At 48.6% G+C, this 22878-nt stretch overlaps 1 protein-coding gene across 5 annotated transcripts in view; it reads left to right on the top strand.

Annotated features, from left to right (window-relative positions):
- Positions 1-22878, top strand: part of LOC146822422 (NACHT, LRR and PYD domains-containing protein 3-like) — a 785736-nt gene that overhangs the window by 91421 nt on the left and 671437 nt on the right. For 4 of the 5 annotated variants that reach the window (XM_085613508.1, XM_085613507.1, XM_085613510.1 and 1 more), the window contains one exon: positions 21236-21537. In XM_085613508.1, coding sequence (XP_085469634.1) covers positions 21255-21537 — 283 coding nt within the window. In that variant the 5' untranslated portion in view covers positions 21236-21254. Of the gene's footprint in view, positions 1-21235; positions 21538-22878 lie in introns of those variants that run through there. The other variant, XM_085613511.1, reaches the window with a different exon arrangement.

The following is a 22878-nucleotide window of genomic DNA, read 5'->3' on the forward strand; positions in this document are numbered from 1 at the left end:
TGAGCACTGTCAGGCGGCCATCCCCCTTTTAAATAAATTGGTGGAAAACGGCTATCAAAATCAGGTAACACAAAAGTTTATAACTGCCCTTATCAACGTCCGCTCGTTGGCTAAACACAGGCAAGAAATTGCTGATTTGCTTCTGGACAGGAACATCGATATAATGTTCCTGACAGAGACCTGGATGGATAAAACATCGGACCCAGATCTTGTAATAGCCGTCCCAAAGGGATTCAAAGTATATAGGCTGGACAGAACTAACAAAAGAGGAGGTGGGATAGCAATCATTGCACAAGACACCCTCAAAATTCACATCAAGGCAATACCTACTACTACATGTGAGGCGCTTCACTTTAATATCTATCTATCGCCCTCTTATAACTTCAGAGGCATACTATTATATAGACGACCAGAAACTCGGTTGGGATTTCTCACAGAAATTGCCACCATCTTAGAAACATCTGCAATTGAGAAATCCATAACACTGCTAGGAGATTTTAATTTCCATCTGGACTGTAATGGAGACAAAGACACTATATCCCTACAGTCGGCAATGGAGGTCTTTGGCCTGTCACAATTGGTGACAGGACCTACCCACAATGCTGGGCATACATTAGATGGAATATATACCAACTTAGATAATCTCCTAATCACTGACGTCCTCCCAATGACTTGGACTGACCATCACCTGGTACTAAGTACTATAGGAATTAGTGATACATCCACTGTTAAAATACCCACTCCCAGACAGGAACCTTTTAAGGTATGGAAAGACATCAATATTCCGAACCTTAAGGTAGCATTAGATAATTCTAAGCCCACCCTGTCTACTGATCCAGAAATAGCCACAAACCAATACCAAGTTTGGCTGGACCAGGCTACTAATAAATTAGTACCAGTCAAACGAATGTCCAGTAACAGAAGCTCCCCTTCAGCACCCTGGTACACAAAGGAACTTAGAAAACACAAACAGCTATGTAGAAACAAAGAAAGACATTGGAGGAAAAGCTATGACGATGAAAGCAAACATATGTATAAAAAGCTTCAAACTCAGTATAAACTCCTGATCATAGAGGCCAAAAAGAAGTACTACAGCAAGCAAATTGAAAGTGCTAAAAACTCTAATAAAAAGCTCTATAACATAACTAAACAGCTTGTAGGAGGTGTTCCTGACTTGAACCCCCCTTGTTCACAAAGTGTCTGTGACTCACTAGCATCCTTCTTTTTCACTAAAGTGAATGATATCTTCTCAGTATTCAACTCTACTGATACTCAAAATACAGATAACATACTAACACCACATACTGAAAACACCCTTCCACAGTTTGCGGAAATCACAGAAAAACAAATTCAGGACATCATCAAATCCATTAAGTCCGGCTCAGCTCTAGATCCTTGTCCCGTGAAAACTCTCCTCCCATTAATGGACACAGTGGTGCCAGTTATAACTCAAATCTGTAATCTGTTGTTCCGCACAGGTATCTTCCCTTCCCCTTTAAAAAAGACCTTGCTAAAGCCACTTTTGAAAAAAGCTGGCCTGAATAAAACAGAGTTAAAAAATTACAGGCCTATAGCCAACTTCCCGTTTCTAGCCAAAATAGTAGAAAAGGCCATGAATACTCAACTTGCGGAATTTATCGAGCAATACCATCTGCTCGATGAAACCCAATTTGGATTCCGCAAGTTTCATGGAACAGAAACGGCACTGATCAAAGTAGCGGATGATATTCGTCTAATACGAGATCAAGGAGGCTCAGCATTGCTAGTGCTTTTAGATTTATCGGCCGCCTTCGACACGTTCGACCATAAGATCTTGGTCGATCGTGTTGAAGGCATGGGCGTGCGAGGTCTAGCGAAGAAACTACTAACATCGTTCTTGACGGATAGATCACAGGCAGTCATCCTGGGACCATTCACGTCAGCAGAGTTGTCCTTACCATGTGGGGTACCTCAAGGTTCATCCCTTAGTCCGACACTATTTAACATCTATGTGTCGGACCTTGCTAAGACGATCAAAGCACATGGGATGAACCTTACCTCATATGCGGATGACACCCAGTTGATCCTGTCCATCAGGGACGATGGGGAAACAGTAGCGGAGAGTTTTAGAACAGGTATGCAGGCCATCGGACAGTGGATGTCAGCAAACTGTTTGAAACTGAACTCCGACAAAACCGAGGTGGTAACCTTTGGTCATCTTAACCCTAATTGGTCCTCGGTATGGTGGCCGGTATCTTTTGGAGCCTTGCCTAAACCGACCACGAAGGTGAGAAATTTAGGCGTCATTTTTGACGATAAATTGAATTTTATGGCTCATGCAAACCAGACGGCCTCAACAGCGTTCTATAAATTACGCCTGGTAAAAAAGATCCTTCCATTTCTTCCCAAGAGTGTAGGCAAGACTTTAGTAAGTGCCCTAGTCCTGTCTGCATTGGACTACTGCAATGGCCTGTTTACCAATGCTCAAATCAGGGTCATTAAGAAAATGCAGACAGTACAGAACGCAGCGGCCAGACTCCTCTTGGGCATCCCTAAGTTTGAACCCATAACTGATACCTTGAGAAGCCTCCATTGGCTCCCTATCAGGAATAGAATCAAATTTAAAACATTATGTATAGTTTACAAATCGCTACACTCGCAAGCCCCTCAATTCCTGAAAGATCAGCTTATTCCGTATTGTCCTCCTCGACCACTTCGTTCAGCCAAACTGAACGATATAGTGATACCTCGGACCAGATTAGTCAACTGGGGAGACAGACGTTTCCTGGTGGCCGCCCCGAAACTTTGGAACACACTGCCACAATCCATTAGATCTAGCCCAAATCTCTTGCTATTTAGAAAAATGCTGAAAACATGGTTGTTTTACCTCTAAGAGCTAGAAGCCAAGTAAAGGAGAGTTCACATAGTACAGCGCCGAGACGCCTGCGGGCATTTGTTCGCGCTTTATGAAATGTTAAAAAATAAATAAATAAATAAATACATCCCGGGGGACGACCTCGCGGTGAGTTAAACCTCAGTGAAATCGCAAGGCACCTAGCGAAGATACCACTTGTATACAAAATACGAAACAAAAGAAAAAAAAAACACTCCCCCACCCTTCCTCCGCATCAGTTCAAGACTTTCTGTCATCCCCCTGCTGTTAGCCAATGGATGATAACTAGCAATTCAATCAGCAGATGCACCAGGTGGATCTAATGGTATGAGCTGTAGGATTTGTAGATATTTTGGGCACGTTACCTCCCTCATGTCTTTAGTGAGGAGCTGTAAAAATGGGGCTCATAGTTTCACATATTCCTTGCCCTTCCCTTTTACGCTAAGTGATAGACATTCCATTGCTAATAGGTGCCAAAGTCTCTGAATCCAATCCCGAGGGTCGTGGACTAACAAAGAACCCCAATGCGCTAAGAGCACCTGTGTAGCCGCAAGCAGTGCCAAGGCTATCTGCTTGCCCCTCAATGATTTCAACGGAAAGGACCCAGAGTGGGGAAGTCCCAGAAGTGTATGGTCAGGAGCTTGTGGCAATGTAATCTGAAATGCTGCATCAATGTCATCGAGAATTGCCGCCCAGTAGTGCACCAGCTTCGGGCAATGTCACAGCAAGTGTACCAGAGTGACAGTAAGGCCACACCCCCGCCAGCAGAGGTCTGACTTGGATTTGTCCCAAGATCTAATGCTCTCTGGAGTATAGTCCCAGTAAGTGGCCACTTTATACACAGACTCCGCACCCGCTGTATTAGAAGCAGTGTGATTCGCACAATAAATATGTGTTCCCATTCTTTGTGCGTTAAGGGCCTCCCCAGCTCAGTCTCCCACTTGATCTGTGCCTTTGTGCGTTGTTTCTTAGGGTGTGTAGTGATCATAGAATAGAGTTCAGATATGAGTTTACGATCATCTTTCTTACACACCAGCCATTCTTCAAAGGTTGTCAAGGGGCGGGACATGAGAGCGAAGTTCTCAGACCGTATGACCCAATGGGCGAGCTGCAGATATTGAAAGGCATCTGATGCCGGTAGATCGTAGTCCTTGCGCAACTGAGGAAAGGCAATCAGGCCATCAAGATCAAAAAGGGAACCTACCCTTTTGCAACCCTCCTCCCTCTATCGTTGAAAGGTCGGGGACGCACAACCTGGTTGAAAGTCGTGATTGTCTACGATGGGGGATATAGGGGAGGGAAACGAGGTCCACCCTTTCTGATGCGCTACCTGGTCCCACGCTTTGAGGGTCGGGGAGGTGACCGGAGAAGAGTATAGCCCCCATGCTCTGTGTTTGCGTGGAAGCCACAGTTCGCGCCATATGTTTTGCCCGGCCACTGTCTGGTCCATAAAGTTCCAGTGTTTGCTGGACAGGGGCCTATTCCATTCTGTGATGTAACGGAGACAGGCCGCCTGGTAATAAGCTTCCACTAGCGGAAAGCCAAGTCCTCCCCTCTCTTTCGAGGAGGTAACCAGCGCTGACGCGACCCGTGGCTTCTTATTATCCCACAAGAACTTGTTAAGGAGTCCTTGCAACTTTCGAAGGACGCCTGATGGCGGATTCACAGATAGCATCTGGAAGATGTATAGGATGCACTGGAGTACTGTCATTAGCGCCTTGGCCATTTGCTCCATCAACAGTGCATAATTGAGGGCGATTGTCTTAGCGATGGATGAGGTCAGCCCAATGCCCAGATATGTGATGTCTGTGTGTACCCATTGAAAGGTGAAATCTTGTTGTAGGTTGTGGTCGTAGCTCAGGATAGAGATATTAAGAATTTGTGACTTTGCAAAGTTGACCTTGAACCAAGCAATGGCCCCAAAGGCAGTAAGCTCCCTGGACAGGTACCGCAGAGTTGACCGAGGCTGTGTGAGGGAGAGGATGACATCATCGGCATACATACTAATTTTCTGCGTATCAGCTCCGAACTTGATACCTACTATGTACAGTTTGGACCGAATACGTTGGGCAAATGGCTCCATGTAGAGCGCAAATAAAAGTAGGGATAGGGGGCAACCCTGTTGTGTGCCCCGGGCAATGGGGAAAAGGGTCGACTTAAAACCATTAACCTGCAGCGCAGCCATGGGGGAGGCGTATAAGCAATGAACCCACCGGACGAAGTTATTCCCGAAGCCAAAGGCACTTAGAACTGCGTAGAGATACTACCAATCAACGCGGTCAAAGGCCTTCTCCACGTCAATCGAGAGCAAGAAGGCCTGAGTGCGAGATTGGTGTACCAAGTCGATGAGGTGTAGGAGCCGCTTAGTATTATCCCCTCCTTATCGCGTTGGAATAAAAACTGACTGATCCGGGTCTATAAGGCCATCCATAAGGGGGCTAAGTTGTGAGGCCATAACACTTGCAAATAACTTCGCATCAATATTAAGAAGCAAAATTCCCCAGTGTCGACGAAGGAGTTAAAAAGCCTCATTAAAAGGGGAGCCAGCTCCACGCAAAATGTTTTATAAAACAGCGCCAGTGTGGAGGCCGCCAAGTCCTGATAGAGTGCGAGCTGATGACCTCGGAATTGTACCGAGTTAAGGTCTCTTGCTTTGCGGAGGATTCGCTCTTTGAGTTGGAAATCATGCACACAGACAAGGATGTCTGGGGGGGAGCTTTAGCACCGCGCGGAAGTCCCACTCTATGAACTCGGTCCATTTGGATCTCCTGACCCCTGTCATCTCCAAGGATCTGATGAAACAGGGCGCTAATGTAAGCATGAAGGTCGTCCCCCTCCTCTTTCCACGGGACCGCCCGTATCCGAATGTTATTACGTCTGGAGCGGTTCTCCAAATCCTCTGCAAGAGCCTGTAGATCCATATTCTGTTCCTTGAGCCGAATCATCTCTTGATAAAGTTGGTGCAGGTCGTCCTCCTGTCCCAAGTCATGCTCTTCTAAAGTTGCCACTCGCTCTCCTATGGCATCGACATCCCGCCGAACCTCACTGAGCTCCTATGAAAGCTGGGAGCCAGCTCTTGTATATTCTCCTTGATGGTTCTGAACAACTCAACCATAAAAGCTTTGGTTGCTGGCGCGTCGCCGTCATCCACTTGCGGTGCCTTGATAGCCGGCTTAAAGGCGGAGTGGCCCGTCGCGTGTTGTAAAAGATCTTTCAGGGGCTTGTCCCTTCTACCGCTGGCCAATGACATGGTGTTAAAAGTCGGTCTCGGCCTGCTATAAGAGGCTCTCCAAAATGCACCAAGTGGAGGTATCACTCCGACCCCACGAAAGTCCGATTCCCGCAGGCGAGCTGGTCAGGAGTCTAATCAGAAGGGGGAACAGTAGTAAAGTCTGCGTTGTATCGCAGATGAGGGTCATACTCGTGTCTCCAGAAGTGCGCATGGCAGCCGGCTGCCAGGCCTCTCTCGCTGTGGATGTCAAAGCGCAGGCCGGGTGGTGTAGATCGCCGGAGTAAAATTCTAGGCCTAAGAGGGACTGCTGTCGCACTGCCGCTGAGCTGGGGGGGAGGTACAGACGGCTCCCAGCTCCACTTCCTACCGGAGTCAAGGAGCAAGCAAAGAAACAGTGGGGTCACACCGCAGTCAACAACTACTTATTCGCAGCGCCCATATTATGCTCACTATGACTTTTCAGGGGGGGGCAGGTAATTCCACAGATGAGGAAAGCGGGTTGCTAGCTCTGCCGTGAAAATCGCCACCCACCGAGTTACGGGCCGAAGACAGGCCTCCCGGTCACTGGCGCGCTATAGGCCACAACCACTAGGCCTCTGGAGCTTCTCAGTATGGGCACCGCAGGAGGCAGCCCCCACATTTGCTGGCACTGTGCCTATGCCACCGCAGCATGCAGTTAAAGGTCTCTGCCGCCAGGCCCAGACACCACCACGCAGCCCAGAGCCACGGGCCGAGCCTTTCACGCGAGGCCCCGCTCCAGTCTCGCGCTTTCTGCTGCAGCAGGACACAGATCTGCTCGCTCAGCTGGAGGGGACTCGCAGGAGCAGGCAGCCCCCACCCCTCGCCAGGAAGCAGCGACTCCCTCACACAGCACCAACGACCGTCCGCCGAATCGCGGACCGATTACCACACCCGGGCGTCAGATCACCATCCCTCCACTCCTCACCTCCACATTGCTGGGGAGCCATCCGCTTCGCTGGGTATGGGTGCCATGGACCTTCTCCAGCCGTTGGGCCTCTATGGATGGCTCCTCGGTGCCACCAGCGCCACACCTCGCTCAGGCGCCCTCGGCCTCCCGGTGTCACTAGCGCCGCACCTCGCGTAGCCGCCCTTAGCCGCATGGTCGGTTGCAGACAGGCCGCCTCCGGTGATACAAAATGACGGGCACCTCGTTTCTCTCCTTCCCATGTACACGTCAGTAGCCACTGCAGTCCGACACTCTGTCCGCAGGGCAGCACACTAGGGAGGATCAGGCACCAACTCCCTCCACCAGGCTACCTCAATTACGGCAGTCCTGAGGCTTCACAACAGCAGTAGTCCATCGCTAGGCCTGCCGGGCCGCAGCAAAGCCGGGGCCGGGCAGACCAAATCCAACAAGAAAGCCACTGAAAAACCAAGAAAGGAGCCTGTCTTCACCACCAGGGCTTCAGCGCACACCGTCCCACTCAAAGGTAAGCTGGGATGGGCATCAGCACTCACCGCCGCCGCGTGCCCACTGCTGTAATGCAGAGTCCAAGTTCTCTAGCCTGAGCTACCGGGACCGATCACTGCCACTCAGCCACGGGCCGCCCCACATACACCAGGCACCGCTGCCATCAATATCACCCGCAGGGCGCCGTTCGGCCACCACAACGGAGCACAGTTCCTCACACCAGCGGTGGGACGACTCGCAGAAGCAGGCAGCTCTCACCATGCGTCAAAAGGCAGCGCCCTCTCGTAATCTGCATCGACACCGTCCGCCGACGTGCGGACCGAGTCACCCCCCCCCCCCCCGGGTTCCGGGCGCCGGACTGCTGTCCCACCACTCCTCACCTTTGCAGCGCTATGGAGCTGTCCACTCCTCTCGGAAGGAGCGCTGGACCTCCCAGAAGTCCACCGGGCCTCCGCAAGTAGCTGGGCCTGCAGCGATGGCCGCACGACAGCCCCAGTGCCGCACCTCACCGGCCTCAGCGTCCTGGAGTGTTATAGACAGGCCGTCTTCGGATGCCCAAAATGGCGGTTACCTCGCGGTACTCGGCTCCGTCCACACGCCGGCGGTCGCTTCACTCCAATTCACCCCTCGTCAGACAGCACATCAGGAAGGGTCAGGCTCCTGTCCCCTCCACCAGGCGATCATGATCACGGCCGCTCTGAGGCTCCGTGACAGCAGCAGGCCCTTGCCAGGTCCGCCGGGCCGCAGCAAAGCCGGGGCCGGGCAGCCCGAACAAAGCAGGAAAGCCACCAAAAAGCCAACAAAGGAGCTTGCCGCCGGTGTCAGGACATCAGGACACACCGCTACACTCGACAGTAAGCTTGGATGGGCGTCGGGAAGGGTGATATATCAAAGCTTATGGCTGGCGGCGTCGGAGGGATAGGGAAACACGTCCTATCTCGCAGCCATCTTAGCCACGCCCTCTCTGCCATTACATTTTAGAGGTAAAGTTGCTTAAAGTAAGTTATACGTTGCAGTTAAAGGTGTGAATGTGTTGGGTTGGAGAGACCAGTGGAAACTGGGAATTATCTTGAATCCCCGTTCTAGGGAGCGAGCCAGTGTTGTTGAGTGATGAAGAAGTTTGTTAAACAAAGATCATCCCTTGGGAATAGCGATGGAGAAATACGTGTTAGAGAACATTTCAAGGAAGTTTTCACAGAAAAACTAGGGAAATTAAAGAATTGTACGCATAGTATCAAACTTAAAATCAATGCGGTACCTGTTAAACAGAAGTTGTGAGGAGTCCCCATTAATGTACAAGAGGAATTAAGAGATATGCTAAATGAACTGGTCAGTGATGGTTTTATTGAAGCTATTGAATCTGCTGAGTGGGTTTCACCCGTTGTTTTGGTGTGCAAACCGGGTAACAGCCATTACATCGCGGCTGTTACCGCGCATGGCATTACAACGCAAGCGTTACCGTGCATGTGTTGTAACAACGCGTAGTCTTTACTGCACATTTTTTTACAACTTATGTGCTTTTACCATGCATGCCTTTACAACGAATTTCATTGTAAAGGTATGTATGGTAAAATCACAAACGTTGTAAAAAAATATAGGCGATCCACGTTGTTGTGAGGAAACAGAGGCTCTTCTGCTTCCTCTCAACGATGTGTACCGTCCCTCAGACGACTGCAGTAACCAGGAACCAGGAGGACAGAAAGAGGAACCACGAGGAGATAGAGGTAAGGGGGATTGGGCCTGGGGTGAGGGTTACTAATTTCTGGTAAATGGGGGCCGGGAGGGTCATCTAGGGATAGTGGTTTAGAGTAGGGAAAGGATTGGGGGTTTTGGGGGTCATGCGGGGGTAGTGTTTTTAGGGTTTAGGATAGGGAGAGGACTGGGGCTCAGGGAGTCATGCATGGGTTGTCTTTTAGGGTAGGGAAAGGACTGGGGTCGGAGGGTTCGAGTAGGGGTAGTTGTTTAGGGTAGGGAAAGGATTAGGGGTCGTGCAGGGGTAGGGTTTTAGGGTTTAGGGTAGGGAGAGGACTGGGGGTCATGGGGTCGTGCAGGGGTAGCGTTGTAGGGTAGGGAGAGGACTGGGGGTTGAGGGGAGGGTCATGCAGGGGTAGTGTTTTAGGGTTTAGGGTAGGGAGAGGACTGGGTGTTGGGGGAGGGTCGTGCAGGGGAAGTGTTTTAGGGTTTAGGGTAGGGAGAGGACTGGGGGTCGGGGGAGGGTCGTGCAGGGATAGTGTTTTAGGGTTTAGGTAGGGAGAGTACTGGGGGTTGGGGGTAGGGTCGTGTTTTAGGTTAGGTAGAGGATTGGGGGTCAAGGGTCATGCAGGGGTAGTGTTCTAGGGTTTAGGGTAGGGAAAGTATTGGGGTTGGGGGTCATGCAGGGGTAGTGATTTAGGGTTTAGTGTAGGGCAGGGTAGTGTTATTTACCTTACACACTTAAACCAAGTGTATGCCTTTACCACGCATGCCTTTGCATTGTAAAGGCATGCGTGGTAAAGGCATATGCGTGGTAAAAGGATGCGCTGTAATGGTAGGTAGTTGTAAGCGTACTAGCGTAGTAATACCCGCGTTTTAATGGCACACGTGGTATTAGTTATGTAGTAACGTCATACATTCGTGCAAACCTGATCAAAAATTGAGAGTCTGTGTAGATTTGAGAGCATTAAATGTGAATATTCTAGTTGACTGTCACCCGTTACCCAATATTAATGAAGTGGTGTCCATGTTATGAGGTGCAAAGATTTTCTCCACTTTAGACCTGAGATCTGCTTATCATCAGATCGAATTGTTTAAGGACTTAAATCAATTAACAGCATTTATTACACCCCAGGGTTTGTACCAATACACCAAGATGCCATTTGGGTTGGATTCCGCAGCCTCAGTTTTCCAGAGGGCTATGTTTCACATTCTCAGAGATATTGACCAGTACGTTAAGTGTTTCCAGGACGATAGATTAATATTTTCGAAGACTGAAAAGGAGCATATGGAGCAATTGTTTGAGGCATGTAATAGGTTGGCAAAACATGGACTGACACTAAAAGCACTTAAGTGTAAAACGTTTAAGAATTCCATAAAAATATTGGGCGCACTTTGTCTGGTGATGGGGTTGTTCCAAAAAAATCCAATGTTGAGGCCATTGCGAATGCTCCTGCCCCAACCAATAAGGAGCAATTATTGTCTTTCATTGGCATATGTGAATACTGCACATATGTATGTATATTTGTTGATAATGTTGCCACCAAAGTGGAACTGCTAAGAATGTTGCTGAGGCAAAATGCTCCCTATCTGAGGTTGGACAACAGAAGGCATTTGAGGAGATTAAAGATGAAATTGTTAAGGCGCCCACTCTAAAAGCGTTTTGTATAATTACAGATGAAGCAACTTTATATGGTATGGGAGGGGTGCTCTCACAGAGGAGTTCCAAGGAAGAGTGGAATGTTGCTTTTGCATCTCGCACCTTTAATGACACAGAATGTAGGTATGCGGTTATTGATAGGCAATTACTCGCTAGTGTCTGGACGATAGAGCATTATAGGAATTACGTTTGAGGCAGTAAATTTGAACTGAGAACAGATCGTAAGCAGCTGGTGAATATACTATGACCAGGAGGGGGTCTGAATTCCACAGCATGGTTTTCCACACTAACATCTAAGATTCAGGAGTACAGTTTTAAGACTGAATATGTACCATTTATCTGCTGATTTCCTGTCACGCCTCCTGTGCCAACAGAATGACTCGGAAATGATAAAAAATGTATAAAGGGAGTATGTGTGTTCCCCCTAAAGGAATACAAGAGTTGATTCTTAAACTGTCACATAAAGGTCACCCAGGAATGTCTGCTATGAAACGTCTTGTAAGGAATTATTTTTGGTAGCCTGGCATGGATAGAGTCATTGATCGCACAGTTAGAGAATGCGAAGTGTGCGCTTCTAAAAAGATGCTAAAGGTGAATACTCCCTTGTTGAAATGTGGCCTGAAGAACCGGGGAAGAAACTTGTTTTGATATCTCAGGGCCATTTAATTTCATACCAATTGATTATCGTTTTGCTTTAGTCTTAGTCAACTATCATTCTAAATGGCCAGAAGTAAAATTTGTTTCCCAAGCAACCACTGGTGCAGTAATAGGGTCCTTCAAAGAGGTGTTTCCACGTGAGGCGTACCCTTCTACATTGGTCTCTGACAATGGGGTACAGCTTACGTCAACAGAAATGGAAGCCTTTCTTAGGCATTGTAGCATAAAACATGTGATGACCTCATTGTAGGAACCTCATGAAAATGGTCAAGTTGAGAGGTTCAACCGTGTGTTGAAAGGGTAAGTCGTAGAAGCAATTAAGAAAAGAAGTGATTGGAAGAACTCTCTTAGAGAAAAGTTGTGGTTATATCGAATTACCCCGCACACAGTTACTGAAGTTAGCCCTTTCAAATTATTAAAAGGAAGGGATCGGCTTCTAGATTGTGTCCATGGTGGTTCAAGGAGAAGTGCAGAAGAGAGGGAGAAGAGGGTAGTTGTCATGACCCGCCAGAGAGGGGGCAAGCGAGCTACACGATAGAGGTGGAAACTACAACTCCCATAAGGCAGCGGGAGAAGCACACGCGGCATATAAGCCCTGCCCCCAGGTTACACCGCGCTTGTCACTCTAGTACCTTCATGGATACCTGAGGTTACGAGCCGTTCCCGTACGCTTCTACGGATTTGCCCTCCTGTTTCAAATCACCGCAAGAGACAATTGCTGAAGTCTTCTGTACTACCGTGAGCGGATGCCAAGGCTCACACTTTTACCCGCGAGAACCGCGCTTCTGGTCCGAGTGACGCAGAGGCATTCAGGAAGCTCCAGATCGCCGCAGGAACACTTCAGTCCTTCCACGGTTCCCGAGAGCAACAGGATATCGAGCTGCCTTCGGCGACGACACAAGACACCGTGAGCTGACCGCTTGTGGCATTGTCAACTCCCAGCCTTTCTCGTTGATTCCCCGACGGAAACCCCGACCTCGTTTCCCGAGCTTCGGGGTAATCTCCAAGACGCTCCTTGAGTCCGCTCGTTCCGAGGTTTTCCAAACCGAAGTGCTCGGAGTCTTCTGGGGTATAGTGCCTGTACCCGGAGTTGCTCTACAAGAACGCGCTAGTGGAAGCGCTTGCAAGGGTCTTGGAAACCGCAATTTCGCCCCGGAGTTTACCAGACAAACTAAATCCTCTTTTCAACACAGCAAGTAAGACGTTAGAAAAGGGACAGGACAAACGCTGCCAGAAGTCTTTTCCTTTCCATTTGTCTCCAGAATCCCTCGGAACAGAAAGAAGAAGATACGACACAAGCTAAGTACATTTTCATGTTTATCTTCGTGACTGCTTGTTCCAGCTGGTTACTTGCTAAACTCGCTTCTCTGTGCACAGCCTCCTGAGTAACTACACTAGTGATGCGCACCATTTCATGTGAGTGTACCCAGACAGCTGAATAGTGAGGGGGTGAGAGGGTGATTGCATTACTACGTTGATATTGTTTATTATATCTCCATTACAGGGTGTGTGAGAGTTGAGAGCAGGAAAGACGTGTTCCCCACCATCTTCTTTCATTTCCGCCTGCTGGAGACATCACAGTTTTTGTTTCCTTTGTCCCGTTTTACCCTTTCCCCGGTAGAGGTGTCATTTGTGATGTGTGATACATATCACGCGCAGATAGTACCTCTTAGGGGTAGGGATAAGCTAGCATCGTTCCTGCTGTACCCGGCTTCCAGGTTAGTGGCACTCTCAGTTATCCCAGATCCTGACAGTAGTGGTGTTAAAGAAACTGCACTACGGGTGAGGAGAAAGCAAGATAAAGTTAAAATATGGTAGGATGACAAATGGAAGACAAAACCACTTGAGTTCAAAGTAGGGGATTCAGTAAGAATCTTAATTCCAGGACTCATCAGTAAGGGAACAGCCAGATTTCTCAATATGGTAAATCTTGGACTGTCAGGAGAGTAGCAAGGTGCCCTGATGAATACAATACCACGGCTGATGAAGACATGTAAGAAGATTTTTTTGTAAGAGTAAACAACCGTGGCCAAAGATTTGATCATGATGGAGTGTGAGGTAATTGTTCAGAATTGCAAGCAGCCAGGACACCCTACAGCCTGGTCCTCAATGCACATGAGCTGCTCACTGGGGCTGAACCAAGGCGGGTTTAATCCTTCCATCAGACCTTATGGCGGCCAGAGCTGGAGTGAAGAACACTACAGACAGCAGCCGGTTCACGCTGCAGCCTTGTCTTCACTGCATGTGAACTGCACACAAGTGCTGAACCAGGGCAGTTTTACAGCTTCCATCAGACCTCAAGGCAGAAAAGGTTAGAGTGGAGACCCCGCAGCCAGCAGCTGTGAAACACTGCAGTCTGCTCCTCACTGCATGTCGGCTGCTCACAGGGGCTGAACCAGGGCAGGTTTACAGCTTCCATCAGACCTCAAGGCAGAAAAGGTTAGAGTGGAGACCCCGCAGCCAGAAGCTGGGAAACACTGCAGTCTGCTCCTCACTGCATGTCGGCTGCTCACAGGGGCTGAACCAGGGCAGGTTTACAGCTTCCATCAGACCTCAAGGCAGAAAAAGTTAGAGTGGAGACCCCGCAGCCAGAAGCTGGGAAACACTGCAGTCTGCTCCTCACTGCATGTCGGCTGCTCACAGGGGCTGAACCAGGGCAGGTTTACAGCTTCCATCAGACCTCAAGGCAGAAAAGGTTAGACTGGAGACCCCGCAGCCAGAAGCTGGGAAACACTGCAGTCTGCTCCTCAGAGCATGTCAGCTGCTCACAGGGGCTGAACCAGGGCAGGTTTAAAGCTTCCATCAGTCCTCTGGCAGCCAGGGCTGGAGGGGAGATCCCTGCAGTCAGCAGCCAGGCCACCCTACAGCCTGGTATTCACTCCACGTGAGCTGCTCACAAGGGCTGAACTAGGGCGGGTATAAAGATTTCATTAGACCTCAGGGCTGCCAGGGCTGGAGTGGCGAACCCCACAGCCACTAGCCGGGACACCCTGTAGCCTGGTCCTCTCTCGAAGTGCTGAACCAGGGCAGCTCACATGTGCTGAACCAGGGCACGTTTAAAGCTTCCGTCAGACCTCAGGGCAGCCAGGACTGGATTGGAGAACCCCACAGTCCTGTGGGATATGTCTATAGAACTTCTCCAGATCCAGAGTCATCAGGATGTCATTTTTTTGTTTATTGCTGACGTCCACCAGAAAGTTTAGTACGCCCCTGGTGTATATGAGAAATGATGGGGTGTTCTGGGCCAGAGGTTGGAGGTAATGGTCGCAGAATTTGCTTAGAGGTTCTCGTAAGGAACCTATGCCAGAGGTGATAGGTCTTCATGGAGAGGGATTGGTGCCCTTGTGTATCTTTGGCAATATGTAGAAATATGGAGTCCTTGGGGAGGTGTTCACTAGGAACTCTGTTTCGTATTTAGTGATCCAGTCTTGTGCTTCTGCCGTTGTGACAACAGATCGTATGCGTTTCATCGAGGTGTTGGTTGGGTCCGAGTCCGTGATGCAGTAATATCTTGCATCTGCTAGGTGGCATAGGTATTCTTGGTCGTCATCCATAGAGTTCATAACCACAATCACGCTGCCTTTGTCCACTGGTTTGATTATGATCACGGGGTCCTCAGTCATGGAGGTGATAGCTTCAGGTTGTCTGGATGGTAGATTATAATAAGGCCTTGATGTCGGTAGGGCATTGCAGCACCGGCCTGACGAGGAACAATGCCCAATGTTGAAGCCTGACATCCAAAGGGGTGTGTGAGGGCAACAAGAGACAGACCATAGGATTCCCCTCTTTAGATTTGTCCTCCGTTTTCTGTCTCCTCTCCTATCTCTTTTGACAGGAACAGTTCCTCCCTAGTTGATTTAATTACTGCTTTAGGAGGTTAGTTACTAGACCTTTATCGGCTGCGAGTCCCCCCATCTCTTTGTTTTGAGTGAACCTGGAACCGTCAGTTCAACTGCAAGTCCCAAACCCAAGACACGGTATTTCATTGCAAATTGTCCATTGTGTCAAGAAGGAAGGCAGAGATTGAGATTGTCCCTGATGTCATTATACATGCACTGTGACACGTCAGTCTTGCGTAACCTGCTTTACGCCGTAATATCCCCGCTCTACCTTCTCGGCTAACCAGCTTCTTAACCACATCTTCTTCAATTACAGAGCAGCAGGAGGGAACGAAAGTGGAAAGTTGGATCGCTGAATCTTCTTTCTATAGAGTTTAGCAAAGTTTTCTCGCTGGGGAAGCTGCAATGCCCTGTCAATTTGGGAACAAAATTGGCTAAAAGCAGACATATTCTTTTTTTATCAAAAATCAAAGACTTCTAGAGTAGTCCCTGGCGGGAGTTACTCTGCATGTGGATGTGCTCCTGGTGAAAGGGCAGAATGCTGTCACTCACAGTGAAGCTAGCCAATGACCGAAGTGGGCGGACCTAATGTCTTGTGCTGTATGTAGTGCAGAAGGAGGTGAATGACACAACAGACCAATGGGTATAGAAGGCTGGATCAATGACTTTCTTTGTATATTATATTTATGATTTTAGTGAGAGGAAAAGGTTTTGGCTAACACAGGCACTCGCGACTGCTCCCGCGAAGCAGCAGCAGTGAAGGGTGAGAAAAAATAAATAAATAAAGTATTACTTACCTGCTGGCCTTTCAGTCCTCTTCCTGGCTTCTTCACGGCAAGCAGGAAGTACCGAGCTCCCGGGATCCCCAGAGCTAATTGCAATGCTGCAATGCAGTGCTGTGATTCGTCTGAGCACTGTGGCATAGCGCCGGCCAAACATTCATGCATACTTAGGAGGGTGCCACCACTCCTTCACCCTGCACTGCCCAGCCTAGGCCACCCCAAAAACTGCCTCAGCACAGAAAAATAAAATGATAATAACATTGCGTGTCATTTTATTTTTCCTTTTTTGCCTTGCTAAAAGCAGTGGGGCGTTGCTCCTCCGCCTTAGCGGAGGAGCCGCCCTGAACAGGCCTAATGAAATGCACAGTGCGTATATCAGCAATGTACAATTGGCAGCCAGAGGGTGGGGAGACGCTCCTCTGCCTTATCCGAGGAGCCGCTCCTGAACAGGCCTAATGAAATGCACAGTGCGTATATCAGCAATGTACAGTTAGCCGCCAGAGGGTGGGGCGACGCTCCTCTGCCTTAGCGGAGGAGCCGCCCCTGAACAGGCCTAATGACAGGCACAGTGTGTATATCAGCAATGTACAGTCGGCCGCCAGAGGGTGGGGCGACGCTCCTCTGCCTTAGGGGAGGAGCCGCCCCTGAACAGGCCTAATGACAGGCACAGTGTGTATATCAGCAATGTACAGTCGGCCGCCAGAGGGTGCGGCGACGCTCCTCTGCCTTAGGGGAGGAGCCGCCCCTGAACAGGCCTAATGACAGGCACAGTGTGTATATCAGAAAAAGGGGGTGGGAGCACACTGACTTCACATCGCAGCGTCATTACCTCTGAGCATCGTGGTAGATGTAGTTCATTGTTTTTGGCACAGGACAAAGTTCGAAAGGTTTCTTGGCTCAATACCAAATTTTTCAAAGCGCATCCCTAGACACGTGTTTCTGGATTTCTCCGTCATCAGTAGGGAAAAAATAGTAGGTTGCTTGACATGCTGCCGCTTAATTTTCTCAGGCACAATTCCACTCTGGGCATGCAGGCACTCCCAAGCTCGTCAGCTCAAGCGGCTCGAGGGAGCCTTTTAAATTATGAAAAAGGGGGTGGGAGCACACTGACTTCACATCGCAGCGTCATTACCTCTGAGCATCGTGGTAGATGTAGTTCATTGTTTTTGGCACAGGACAAAGTTCGAAAGGTTTCTTGGCTCAATACCATATTTTTCAAAGCGCATCCCTAGACACGTGTTTCTGGATTTCTCCGTCATCAGTAGGGAAAAAATAGTAGGTTGCTTGACATGCTGCCGCTTAATTTTCTCAGGCACAATTCCACTCTGGGCATGCAGGCACTCCCAAGCTCGTCAGCTCAAGCGGCTCGAGGGAGCCTTTTAAATTATGAAAAAGGGGGTGGGAGCACACTGACTTCACATCGCAGCGTCATTACCTCTGAGCATCGTGGTAGATGTAGTTCATTGTTTTTGGCACAGGACAAAGTTCGAAAGGTTTCTTGGCTCAATACCATATTTTTCAAAGCGCATCCCTAGACACGTGTTTCTGGATTTCTCCGTCATCAGTAGGGAAAAAATAGTAGGTTGCTTGACATGCTGCCGCTTAATTTTCTCAGGCACAATTCCACTCTGGGCATGCAGGCACTCCCAAGCTCGTCAGCTCAAGCGGCTCGAGGGAGCCTTTTAAATTATGAAAAAGGGGGTGGGAGCACACTGACTTCACATCGCAGCGTCATTACCTCTGAGCATCGTGGTAGATGTAGTTCATTGTTTTTGGCACAGGACAAAGTTCGAAAGGTTTCTTGGCTCAATACCATATTTTTCAAAGCGCATCCCTAGACACGTGTTTCTGGATTTCTCCGTCATCAGTAGGGAAAAAATAGTAGGTTGCTTGACATGCTGCCGCTTAATTTTCTCAGGCACAATTCCACTCTGGGCATGCAGGCACTCCCAAGCTCGTCAGCTCAAGCGGCTCGAGGGAGCCTTTTAAATTATGAAAAAGGGGGTGGGAGCACACTGACTTCACATCGCAGCGTCATTACCTCTGAGCATCGTGGTAGATGTAGTTCATTGTTTTTGGCACAGGACAAAGTTCGAAAGGTTTCTTGGCTCAATACCATATTTTTCAAAGCGCATCCCTAGACACGTGTTTCTGGATTTCTCCGTCATCAGTAGGGAAAAAATAGTAGGTTGCTTGACATGCTGCCGCTTAATTTTCTCAGGCACAATTCCACTCTGGGCATGCAGGCACTCCCAAGCTCGTCAGCTCAAGCGGCTCGAGGGAGCCTTTTAAATTATGAAAAAGGGGGTGGGAGCACACTGACTTCACATCGCAGCGTCATTACCTCTGAGCATCGTGGTAGATGTAGTTCATTGTTTTTGGCACAGGACAAAGTTCGAAAGGTTTCTTGGCTCAATACCATATTTTTCAAAGCGCATCCCTAGACACGTGTTTCTGGATTTCTCCGTCATCAGTAGGGAAAAAATAGTAGGTTGCTTGACATGCTGCCGCTTAATTTTCTCAGGCACAATTCCACTCTGGGCATGCAGGCACTCCCAAGCTCGTCAGCTCAAGCGGCTCGAGGGAGCCTTTTAAATTATGAAAAAGGGGGTGGGAGCACACTGACTTCACATCGCAGCGTCATTACCTCTGAGCATCGTGGTAGATGTAGTTCATTGTTTTTGGCACAGGACAAAGTTCGAAAGGTTTCTTGGCTCAATACCATATTTTTCAAAGCGCATCCCTAGACACGTGTTTCTGGATTTCTCCGTCATCAGTAGGGAAAAAATAGTAGGTTGCTTGACATGCTGCCGCTTAATTTTCTCAGGCACAATTCCACTCTGGGCATGCAGGCACTCCCAAGCTCGTCAGCTCAAGCGGCTCGAGGGAGCCTTTTAAATTATGAAAAAGGGGGTGGGAGCACACTGACTTCACATCGCAGCGTCATTACCTCTGAGCATCGTGGTAGATGTAGTTCATTGTTTTTGGCACAGGACAAAGTTCGAAAGGTTTCTTGGCTCAATACCATATTTTTCAAAGCGCATCCCTAGACACGTGTTTCTGGATTTCTCCGTCATCAGTAGGGAAAAAATAGTAGGTTGCTTGACATGCTGCCGCTTAATTTTCTCAGGCACAATTCCACTCTGGGCATGCAGGCACTCCCAAGCTCGTCAGCTCAAGCGGCTCGAGGGAGCCTTTTAAATTATGAAAAAGGGGGTGGGAGCACACTGACTTCACATCGCAGCGTCATTACCTCTGAGCATCGTGGTAGATGTAGTTCATTGTTTTTGGCACAGGACAAAGTTCGAAAGGTTTCTTGGCTCAATACCATATTTTTCAAAGCGCATCCCTAGACACGTGTTTCTGGATTTCTCCGTCATCAGTAGGGAAAAAACAGTGTGTATATCAGCAATGTACAGTCGGCCGCCAGAGGGTGGGGCGACGCTCCTCTGCCTTAGCGAAGGAGCCGCCCCTGAACAGGCCTAATGACAGGCACAGTGTGTATATCAGCAATGTACAGTCGGCCGCCAGAGGACTGTGAATGACTGCAGAGCTGCAGAACAGGATGATGTGACAGGAGACCATGTTCACTGACTGCACAGGCCTGTGTCCTCTCTTGGGGAAGGAGTGGTCAGTCTGCACCTGTTGGAGTCAGTGTCTATGGCTGGACCTTTAACGAAGGCAGGAGTGATCTGAGCCTTTAGCCTCGCACAGAATCTCAACAAAAGCCAAATGCCACTGTCCTGATGGACCGGCCTCTAAAATGTGAAGAGAACTGCATGAGATTGGCCTCTTGCATGTGACCTGAACTGCATGAGATATTTTGGACTCTGCTGGTCTCCTGCTGAAATAAACCACTGACGGTCACTGAGAGGAGCTGCTGGTAATGGCCTGGCCTTGACAACTAATTCTTCTCTCCACACATGCTGCACACCCTGGCTCCTGATTGTTAAAGCCAGGTTCAAATGTCTTTGTATTTGCCATTAAGTCATCTCAGGGAAGGGCCTGTTAGTCTTTGTCCCCCTCCCTGCTCCAGACTGGGACACTCTTTCCCCCTCTCATCAAACAGAAAACAGTCAAACCTTAATCTACAAATAGATGTCTTTCTTCTGTTGCGGTGTGAGACTGCTGACCTGATTTAGGACGCAACTTGGAGACACCTTGTTATGGATGTCTGTCTTCTGTCGCGGTGTCAGACTGCTGACCTGATTTAGGACGGGACTTCGAGACACCTTGTTATAGATGTCTGTCTTCTGTTGCGGTATGAGACTGCTGACCTGATTTAGGACGGGACTTGGAGACACCTTGTTATTGATGTTTGTCTTCTGTCGCGGTGTCAGACTGCTGACCTGATTTAGGACGGGGCTTCGAGACACCTTGTTAAGAGTCAAGTTTCAGTCCTTAAATGTAATGTCTCGTGGTTTGCTGCATGGTTTTTAAGTTTCTGTAATGGAATCTAGGGGTGTTCAACGCTGGTCAATGGGTTCATATCAAGCCATATTTTATATTTAGACTAACTACTAAGTAAATAATATTTTATTTTACAGAGTTTTATATAGCGCGATCTTGACCCGGAATCGGAGCACTTTACATAGCACCAGTTGCATTGCATGAAAACACATTCATTTTTGTTAGGTCGGGGGAGATTAAGTGATTTGCCCAGAATCACAGGATGTTCAGTGTCATTGCTGAGACTGGAACCCAGTTCCCTAGATTCGAGGTCTACCGCCCTAGCCATTAGGCCAACTCCTCTCCTCTCCTAGTTATTTCTCTTATCTGGATATCCTAAAGATCTAGCACTGAGTCCTTCTGTAGTTACATTGTCCTCTCTGCTCTAGATCACACTCCACATTAGACTGGACATGATAATTTCTAATAGCAGCACAACTACTACAGCTCCGGGACGCCCTACTGGACTCACAGTAGCGCTATATAAAGTGGATGTAATCAATTAATTGAAACACCTTGTGCAGGTTTGAGGGGTTTGTTATCAAGTAACTGACTGACTTCAGTGACTCTCGGGTTTGTGACCAGCTCTCTTTTTTTTTATGACCCATCTTTATTTTTAGACGAAGCCTCACATGAGTCATGGAGGACAGAGGGAACACATCTGGAGACATCCTCCTCCACGCCCTGGAGGATCTCACCGGAGCGGACTTCAAAAGGTTTAAGAATAAATTATCAGAAATCAACTTCAAAGGACAGCGAAACATCCCCCGAGGAAGCCTGGAGAAAGCAGACTGGATTGACACCAGGAACCTCCTTGTACAGTTCTACGGCTCGGACTCCGCCATTGATGTGACCATCGAAGTCTTCTCCAAGGTCAGCCTGATGGAGCCGGCAGCCAGACTCAGGGTGGACCGACAGCGAGGTAAGAGGGGTGCAATTCTTCAAGATCACACCCCAAGGTCCACCGTGTTGGCCAAATTGAAACATGTTCATAGGTTTGCTTACTTGGAGGATAATACAAAGGATTTTTCTTAGCCAGCACTTTTGGAGGATTCCACATTGGAACTCCTTGAAAATATATTTAGTCTTATTTTCGCTGTAGCACCTCAGAGAGTCTTCCTTGGAGCCTGCATTTTGTTGTTTTGTTAGTGCTTTTGTAGTGCAGTTGCCCCCCCCCCCATAACTACATCTGCTGGTGCATGATCTAACTTCATATCATATCGTCAGAAAGTGGGGCAACCTCATGCACTTCTATGCGAAGAGCTGTAAAAAAACCTTGTCACGCCTTTTCCCACATCTATGAAGTGGTATCGACCACCCGGCACCATCAGCGATCACATTGCAATTGCTCCTTACTGACCAAAATTCTGGGTATTAGTTCTATGTTGGAAAGCTGCTCTCAATAGTCTCTGAAGTGTCTTGGACGAACTTTAAAGACTTGACTTTTAGGAAGTGATGTCAACGCAAACCATAAACCAATGCAAAACGTTTTGGGGAATTTTCAAAACAACGTACATTGGTATTTGCATTGGTTTGTAAGGAAAAGCATTGCGACGAGCTGCTTTATGTTACTTAGAGGCACGGGCCGTTCCATTGGTGGTACATGCCAGTTTCCATGCAACCACCCCACCCACGCATTTGATGCAAAGAAGTACCTACTACCAGCCGCAGTCCATGCAGGTAACAGCTGTGGGGCAGTTGGGCTGTGTAAGGGGGTTTTTCGGGGGACGATGCCGAGAGAAAATTAAATAAATAATTAATTTTCCCTCTGCATCGTCGCTCGAAATCCCCCCTTACACGGCCCACCGCCCCACCGCTGTTACCTGCACGGACCGCGGCTGCCTACTACCATTAAAAGACAGGGATGGCACCCAAAAATAAGGCTGCTGGAAAACAGGCGTTTAAAGAGAAATCTTTTAATTTCTCCTTTCTTTCCTGACTTTGCATGTGTGCGGCCCTGTTCAGCACACATAAAAAGTAGGAAAGAGTTGTAAAACTTGTCTAGTCATAGTATTTTGTACTTGAAGGGGAGCCTTCCAGTACGAAACCTATGCAAGACTCCTGCACACACCCTTGCACTATGGCGGAAAGGTGAGTGCGTGGTGCTCAGCAACAGATTTCTGCACCAGCACTAAGGAAATGGGAGGAGAGAGCCATATCTCCGCAGGTATGGGGCTGTTGTGCTTTCTCCCTGTCACGTAACACATTCATGGCTGCTGCGCTACGTTTGTGGTACCTTTGTACATCTGGGCCTTAATGTCAT

The sequence above is a fragment of the Triturus cristatus genome, chromosome 6 (assembly GCF_964204655.1).
Source record: "Triturus cristatus chromosome 6, aTriCri1.1, whole genome shotgun sequence".
NCBI classification, from domain to species: Eukaryota; Metazoa; Chordata; class Amphibia; order Caudata; family Salamandridae; genus Triturus; species Triturus cristatus.